General features: G+C 36.4%; 1 protein-coding gene across 9 annotated transcripts in view; it reads right to left on the bottom strand.

Moving 5' to 3' along the window:
- TRDMT1 (tRNA aspartic acid methyltransferase 1) overlaps positions 1-8,968 on the bottom strand; it is a 70,039-nt gene that overhangs the window by 17,995 nt on the left and 43,076 nt on the right. For 7 of the 9 annotated variants that reach the window (XR_004258438.1, XM_032244135.1, XM_032244132.1 and 4 more), the window contains 4 exons: positions 6,103-6,179; positions 2,652-2,723; positions 1,968-2,033; positions 819-888 (listed from right to left, as the gene is read on the bottom strand). Coding sequence is in view for 8 of the 9 variants with exons in the window: in XM_032244135.1 (XP_032100026.1) it covers positions 819-888; positions 1,968-2,033; positions 2,652-2,723; positions 6,103-6,179 (285 nt within the window). In the remaining variant the exon portion in view is untranslated. The remainder of the gene's footprint in view (positions 1-818; positions 889-1,967; positions 2,034-2,651; positions 2,724-6,102; positions 6,180-8,968) is intronic. The other 2 variants (XM_032244136.1, XM_032244134.1) reach the window with 1 other exon arrangement.

The following is an 8,968-nucleotide window of genomic DNA, read 5'->3' as shown; positions in this document are numbered from 1 at the left end:
GCGTGCACCTGTAGTCCCAGCTACTCAGGAGGCTGAGGCAGAATTGCCTGAACCTGGGAGGTGGAGGTTGCAGTGAGCCAAGATTGTGCCACTACACTCCAGCCTGGCGCCTGGCGACAGAGTGAGACTCTGTCTCAAAAAAAAAAGAAAAAAAAAAAAAAAAAAAAAAGAGAGAGAGAGAGAGATCAAATAGGTTGTAATTTCCACAGCTTGTATCTCGAATTTTTGTAATGGGTTTTCTATTAATTTCTGGACAAAGAACAATATGATATGGCTAAAAATGGTAAGAAACTAACAAGAACAATAAAAAGCCGACAGCAACAATTGCAAAATTCAAATCTGCCAAATAACTTGTCTTCTCATGATCAATTACTTAAATTTCTTATCTATGAAATGGAAGCAATGTTTGCAACTCAATGTTATATCCCCAAAGCAGTAATTACAAAGTTACTACATGTTTATTTTGTTTTCTATTTTGTATTATTTTGAAACGTTATGAATTATTAACATCATTAACACCTAGTTTGGAAATAACAAACTTGACATATTTTCAAAATATGCTATCCCTTTGCTCTCTAAAAGAAAAATACAGTCTGAGTTTCAAGCTATATGATTTTTTTTCATAAAATATGTATAAATGAATTTATATGCATGCACTAAATTCTTTGGGAAGGAAGACCCATATCTAAACTATTTTCAGAATTTACCTACAATATTATCTAAAATAAAGCCACTCTGCTTATGGAATCAAATTTCCTTTGGGAAAAAAAAGCCTTTAAAATATAATTTATATAAGCATTTATAACTGTGGTACCTACAGAGGTTGGAGATAATAGAAACTCTTGGTACCGAAAGCCACAATTTTCTATTGTTTGTAGCAAGAGATCTCTGAAAAGAAAAAAAAAAAAAGAAACTTTCATCCTTTACTAGGAAAGGCAGTTCTTATTTAAATAATGTACACAAAAACCTCATTTTATTTTATTTTTTTTTTGAGACCTCGCTCTGTTGCCCAGGCTGGAGTGCAATTCCGTGATCTCAGCTCACTGCAATCTCCACCTCCTGGGTTCAAGCATTTCTCTGCCTCAGACTCCCAAGTAGCTGGAATTACAGGCACCCACCACCTCTCCTGGCTAATTTTTTGTATTTTTCGTAGAGACAGGGTTTCACCATCTTGGCCAGGCTGGTCTTGACCTCCTGACCTCATGATCCACCTACCTTGGCCTCTCAAAGTGCTGGAATTACAGGCTTGAGCCACTGCACCTGGCCCAAAAAACCTCATTTTAAGTGAAAACTGTAACTTCACTTGTTTATAAAGGCAATGACCCTACGTTTTTTACTAAGTTAAATATTTGAGAAATAACATTTAATCAAAACATATAGATAATTCTTTATTACAAATAAATAAAGCTGACAGATAAGAAAACTATCCAAATTGATGAAAGTTAGAATTGCTAATCTAGTGATGATATATCTGCCATAGGAACTAGAACTTTATCTTCAAGGTAGCAAGTCAGATGGGAGCACTGTTACAGACAGCAGCTGATTCAAGGACTCAGGGAGATGCTTTCTCTCCAGCTGAGCTACCATCTGAAAGAACTCCGACACAGGGATTCTAACTGCATCCAACTGCAGGGTAGAAAATTTTTGTCAACAGAACCAATCCTTACTGAAAACATTTCTACCTCTACAGAAATAAGCACCAATATAAATGACTAAAATTGAGAAATGCCATTTTTACTAAGCATTTACTCTATACAAATTCAAAAATATCAAAATAGAAGAGAATCAGTTGAACAGAACTTTAAATTACATTACATTATTAGTCAAAATAAATGCTGATGAATAAGAGATATAACACGTAAAACGTCAGAATGTATGCACTGGTTTTTAAAATTTCTATTTCACAACAGTTCCTACTATAAGACATATGAAGTCTAAGTGTATGCAAGACAAATACATTTTTTTACCTTGTCGAAGATACTTCAAAACCTTTAACATTTTCCAAAAGAATATACTTTGGTAATCTTTGTAATCTAAAAAAAAATAAAAAATGGAATTCTAAATATCTCATTACTAAAAAGAAAAAGTAAAGAAAACCATTACTTGTAGGAAATATGATGTAAGTCATTCTCTGAACTCTTTGTAAAATGGAATTTTATAAGGCTGGAGACAATTTATATTTTAATCATTTTTCCCTTAAACATGGCACACTTGATAAAGTTAACATTTGAAATGTTAATTTCCATTGAAGCTTATCTCAAAACATGGATTCACACAGAGCGTCTGTGCTGCACAACTGAAAGGGCTGCTACTCACATAGAAGGGTGGCTTTAAGGGTTAGCACATATTTCCAGGCCATGGGTAATAGCATTCACTAACATCAGCACCATCTGCATCAACACTATGAGCAGAGGCAGTAGAATCTAGCTATTAGGCTATGATTCCCTGTCACTCACTGTGGTGGCAAGCGTGGAACTGTGAAACATTTGCAGTTATTCTATTAGTCATGGTAGGAGAAGATAAATGACATGCACAGTATCTCAAGGGAACATGTATAAATGGCTCTCCTCTATAAAATGACAAACACCACATTCTTCCAGACCTGGAGTTTTAAATTAAAGGTAAGCTTATACAGAAACCTAAGTTTTTACCTTGGGAGAATATCTAGAATATATAAGAAGCTATTTGTCCTTGAATCAGTCACATCTCCCTGCCGGCCAATCCTAAAGGATTAAAAGAAACACAAAAAGTTTATCAAGAATCTGATATAAAGATGTTAAATCATTTTTTAAAAGTCAAAACAGAATAAAAATAAGTTGGCCCTCACAAAAAATAGAATCATCTTTGTTGTTATAGAGAAAAAAATACATTTTTTCACTTAGAAAGAAAAAAGTGTTCAGGCTTAGATTACACCTGTAATCCCAGCACTTTGGCAGGTGAGGCAGGTGAGGCAGGTGGATCACTTGAGGCCAAGAATTTGGGACCAGCCTGGCTGACACGGTGAAACCTTGTCTCTACTAAAAATACAAAAATCAGGCCAGGCGTGGTGGCTCACACCAGTAATCCCAGCACTTCGGAAGGCTGAGGTGGGCAGATCACTTGAGCCTCCCAGGAGTTCCAGACCAGCCTGGCCAACATGGCGAAGCTCCATCTCTACTAAAAATACAAAAATTAGCCAGGCATGGTGGGACACACCTGTAATCCCAGCTAAAGAGGCTGAGGCACAAGAATTACTTAAACCTGGAAGGCAGAGGTTAAAAAGAAAAAAAACCTTGCATATCTAATAAGTATGCTTTAAATTTATCTTTACAAACAACATGACAAATGACTTAACATTAATCAAAAAAGAACAAGACGTCAATGTGGAACAAAACCAACTACCCTCTTAAAATCACTTTGTTTAGGAAAACACACACATATACATACACATGTGCTGGCTGACTACACTTTTTGCTCTCCCCTTGGTGATATAACGAGAGTTCATATGAACGAGCTGCTGAATGGGGTGGCAACCTGGAGCTGTTGGCACTGGTGGCCAATTTGAGCAAATCAAAATAACACAATTTTGTCCAACATAAACAGGAGAAACTTAAGCTGAAGGCTAGATTCTAAAAGCAGGAGGTGCAACTTGGTTAGACTAACTAGGGTCAAAACAAGTCATGTAAACAGGCAGTACTTAGGCTAGCAAAATAGATCCTACAAGTGAGATCCACAACATGACCAGATAAAGCAGTAATGAAGACTTGGATTGAGCCTGAGCAGCAGGAACAGAGGACCAGGGCTCAAAAGCACGCTATTTATCTTCAGGGTCTTAAATAAGTTACTTGGCATCACTGATCAATTTCCTCATATCTGATGGCAGGAGCAAAACCATCAGTGGACCAGAGGCTCAGCTACGGGATTAGACTGGACGTGAACAGACTTCTCAGAAATCTCCAGTTCTTCTTCTTCTGTCCCTTTCCTGTCAGACTTTCACATGAAGACTACAGAACTAGTTACTCCTGCCATCAGCAGCTGCAGCTGTGCTAAAACAAGGTAAAGCGGGGAGTAAGAAAGCTAATGGGGCCCACTGCAGTATGACCTGAGGCTTCACAGCATTGGAGCTGCATTCCGCTGTGTTTATCCTGTTCACTGGGCTCCACAGGCCACACCGTTGCACATGCCAGAGCCACCCTGAGATGGAATGGCCTCTGTCTGCTCTGATAAACTCCTAATCTACTTTCAGACACAATTCAGACATCACCTCTGAATGAACTCCCTTCTCTTGGTATGCAGCAAGCCCTTTTGTCCTCTGTACTCTTGTGGCATTTTCAGCATTCTTTTATTACATAGCTTAAATCACATTGTAAGATAATTATTTGTCAGCCATTCCCATTAGACTATAAGCTCCCAAAGGACAGGAACTACAACATCAAAAATAATGCTTGGCTTGTAGGTTAACAATGAATCCTTGGAGAATTCATTTCCTAGATAATTGTTTGCATAAATCCAAACCTAGAAAAAAATTCAGCATTAGAATATTCATTCAATTAGACTGCTTATTACATATAATATTCTACTTCAAATCATGGAATATATAAAATGATTGACAAATCTTGGCTCTAACATTCTTTAATTATATGTCCTTGAGAAAGTTAACCTTTCTATGCCTCAGTTTCTCATCTGTAAAATAATTATAACAGCAATGCCTGCCCCCTATCCTATAAGCTTGTTAAATGATATACTCCATGTAAGACACTTAGAGGAGTACTACTGCTATTATCATTTAAAATAATTCAAAATACTATTATTAAAAATATCTAAATGAAGATGAATTAGTCAAGATTTGGTTGAAGATATAATTTCCCAAAACACATAGCCAAATATATATACACACACACACATATACATATACATACACATACACACATATATATATAATTTTTTAAATGAAGAGATTATAATGTGGCTATAAGAAGTCAGAATTATTCAATGTAAATATGAATTTTAAGAAATGTAAAGTTCACAAATGCATGCTTAACTAGCTTTTAAATTGTACAATTAAATAATTTAGGACTTGAACATGTATTTTGGAAAGTCACTTTGCTTAATCAGTATTAGAAAGATATTCCTGAATGCTCATTAGTTTAAATGAATTAAGGTAATTTGGGCTGGAAATAAACATTATGTCTTAGATAAGTATAAAAGACGTACCCTACAGTCTTGCATATCCACTTTTGACCAAATTAATTTGCTCATTTGGCAGCAATCACTATTTCCTTTATGATTAATGCTTAATTATAATTATAAATGGAGTCTGGAAATGGTGGTTATACCTGTAATCCCAGCACACTGAAGGTCGAGGTGGGAGGATAGCTTGAGCCTAGGACTTTGAGGCCAGCCATGGCAACATAGTGAGACCCCCATCTCTACAAAAAAATTTAAAAATCAGCTGGGTGTGGCGGTGTGCACCTTTAGTCCCAGCTACTCAGGAGGCTGAGGCAGGAGGATTGCTTGAACCTGGGAGATAGAGGCTGCAGGGAGTTGTGAACATACCACTGCACTGCAGCCTGGGTGACAGCAAAACCCTGTCCCAATAATAATAATAATAATAATAATTTTAAAACAAAAAATAAATATAAGTAGATAAAAGAATTTATGAAAAAATTTCCAAACTATGAAAATGCAGCTGATAAAGTTCAAAGTGTCCATGCTTGAAACTATGATTTGATTTAATGAGTCCTTCAAAAGCACTCTTTCTCAACACTTGATATGGGTTGGCTGTTTCCCCATTCAAATCTCATTTTGAATTCCCATGGACCTGGTCGGAGGTAACTGTATCACGGGGGCAGGTCTCTGCTGTGCTGTTCTTGTGATAGTGAATAAGTCTCATGAGATCTGATGGTTCTATGAAGGGCAGTTTCCCTGCACAACCTCTCTCTCTTTACCTGCTGCCCTTGACTTGTTCCTCCTTGCCTTTCCCCATGATTGTGAGGCTTCCCTAGCCACTGGAACTGTAAGTCTAGTAAACCTCTTTCTTGTGTAAATTGCCCAGTCTTGGGTATGTCTTTATCAGCAGCATGAAAATGGATAATACAACACTGAAATATTTCTGATACATACCTTGTGAATGGCTGGCACGGAGGGCTCATTAAAATCATATCAAAAGATAATCTGTCAAACTCTTGGAGTGTAATGCCCTGAGGAATGAACATTTGAGGGGAAAAAGAACATAAAAATATGGATAGAATGGGGAAGAAGGAAACACTAAGAATAACTACATATAACAGATATTGAAACAGTTTATAATACAATGCTTGTCAAATCAACTTTGGTTAACTAACTTCTCAAAGCAATCCTGTGAAGGAAGGGAGCAATAAACTGAAGCTGTAGGAAATTAAGGGAATTTCCAAAGTCCCAGCACCAGTCCAAGCAGAGCTGAAATGGTAGTTTCCTGGATCCTAAGCACATCCGGCCTGTATTATGCCTCAAGCGTAATACTGCTGTTTTCTTGAGCAAAACATGAAAACCTTATTTTATAATCGACAATTTTCATGGGATAGGGTCTAGGAAATTTTTAACCACCTACCCGTCAATAACGTTTTTTATTTAGCAAACGTGATATGCAGACCAGTCACTATCCCTTTCATATATGTCTGTTAATATATTGACAAATGAAAAAGGGCCTCATTCTCAGATAGCCACAATTATTTTGTTTTGCAGTTGTGTGCAATGAACTTCAAAAGACTGTTGACAAGATGAATCAAAAGAATCCCTAACGGGCTAAGTAGTTGAAAACAATGCTATGTTGCTCCCTTCTATATCTCAGAAGACAAACACAGACACACACAGGTCAGGGGTTTGCCAACTCACATTAAGCACTCTTAGTGCACATCTTCAGACAGAAACTGAAAGAAATCAGCCCAGAATCAAAACCTTCCTAATTATAGCTCACTTCTAAGAAGCTCAAGCACATGAATAAAGCAGGAAAAGCATTACTCTGAATTCTGTAAAGAGGGAGTTAATGTGAGAACATGTCAGTTGTCTCCATTGTATTAAAAGTTTGAATGTGCATGTCTATCAGTTTTTGATCATAGAATTTTAAATAAAGATGTATCTGTTAAAATGAAATCAAAATTAGATATTGAAAATTTACTATAGCACTTCTAGACTACCCAGTGCTAAGGAAAGCAATCTGAAAATCCTACACTTAGCAGTCTGCCAGAACACACGCAGTAGGCTATTAGACAGCATATCACATTCAAGTTCAACAGCCTGTACATACAGGGCCATTATGATAAGCTACTGGATGGGGAATGGTAACAGCTAAATTCCTAAAAATAAAGTAAAAATAAAACAATAATCTCTCATAGCAGTTAATCCAGGGGCATCCTATGTCTAGAATCGAAAGAAAGCAAACAGAGTCAATGTCTTTAACATAGCTAGCCATTAAAAAAATTACAGCTTTAATGGATTCTGAAATTAGTGATTTTTTAATAGCCAAATGATAAGGCAGTTAGGCAAAAATTTATCACTAAATTGAACCAAGCACCACTTCTTTAACCTGGCATTCTAGAGCAATGAAAAATGTATTTGAATCAACCCAAGCTGGAAAATACGCTTCAGGATATTATTCAGGAAAACTTTCCCAACCTAGCAAGGCAGGACAATATTCAACTCCAGGAAATACAGAGAACACCACAAAAATATTCCTCAAGAAGACCAACCGCAAGGCACATAATCGCCAGATTCATCTGGGTTGAAATGAAAGAGAAAATACTGAGGGCAGCCAGAGAGAAAGGTCGGGTTACCCATAAAGGGAAGCCTAACAGACTCACAGCAGATCTCTCAGTAGAAACCCTACAAGCCAGAAGAGAGTGGGGGCCAATATTCAACATCCTTAAAGAAAAAAACTTTCAACCCAGAATTTTACATCCAGCCAAACTAAGCTTCATAAGCGAAGGAAAAATAAAATCTTTTGTGAATAAGCAAGCACTCGGAGATTTCATCACCACCAGGCCTGCTTTACAAGAGCTTCTGAAAGAACCACTACAAATAGAAAGAAACAACCAGTATCAGCCTTTCTAAAAAATACCAAAAAATAAAGAACATCAACATAATTAAGAAATTGCATCAACTAATGGGCAAAACAGCCAGCTAACATTAAATGACAGTATCAAACACACATATATTGTTATTAATTCTAAATTTAAATCGACTAAATCCCCCAATCCAAAGACACAGACAGGTAAAAAAAGCCAAGACCCATTGGTATGCTACATCCAGATCCATCTCACATGGAAGGACACATAAAGACTCAAAACAAAGGGATGGTGAAAAATTTACCAACCAAATGGAGAGCTAAAATAAATAAATAGAAAGCAGGAGTTGCAATTTTTGCTGATAAAATAGATTTCAAAGCAAATAAAGATCAAAAGAAGCAAAGAAGGATATTACATAAAGATAAAAGGATCAATGTAACAAGAAGAGCTAAAGATCCTAAACATATATGCACCCAATACAGAAATACCCAGATATATAAGACCTACAAAGAGACTTGGACCCCCACACAATAATAGCGGGAGACTTCAACATCAATATTAGATAGATCAATGAGACAGAATGTCAACATCGATATCCAGGACTTAAACTCAGATCTGGAACAAGTAGACTTAATTAACATTCATAGAACTCTCCACTTTAAATACACAAAATATACACTCTTATCAGTACTACATCACACGTATTTACAGGTTTAAATGAAATATTGGTTGGCTGCTTGTTAATTATTTTCTTCCCTCATTTTTTTTATTTTTTTTTTTTTATGTCTCTATTATTAAACACAATTACAGGCATACCCAGTTTTAGACTGCATTCTAGCCCGGGCAATAAAGCAACACCCCTGTTCTCTCTCCCTCTTCCTCTTCCTCTTTCTTCCTTTCCTTTATTCTTTTTCTTTCTTTTTTTTTTTTTTTTTTTTTTTTTTTTT

This window comes from Sapajus apella, unplaced genomic scaffold, assembly GCF_009761245.1.
Source record: "Sapajus apella isolate SASKATOON/1434 unplaced genomic scaffold, GSC_monkey_1.0 scaffold53, whole genome shotgun sequence".
NCBI classification, from domain to species: Eukaryota; Metazoa; Chordata; class Mammalia; order Primates; family Cebidae; genus Sapajus; species Sapajus apella.
This window is presented reverse-complemented; position numbering and strand designations above follow the sequence as displayed.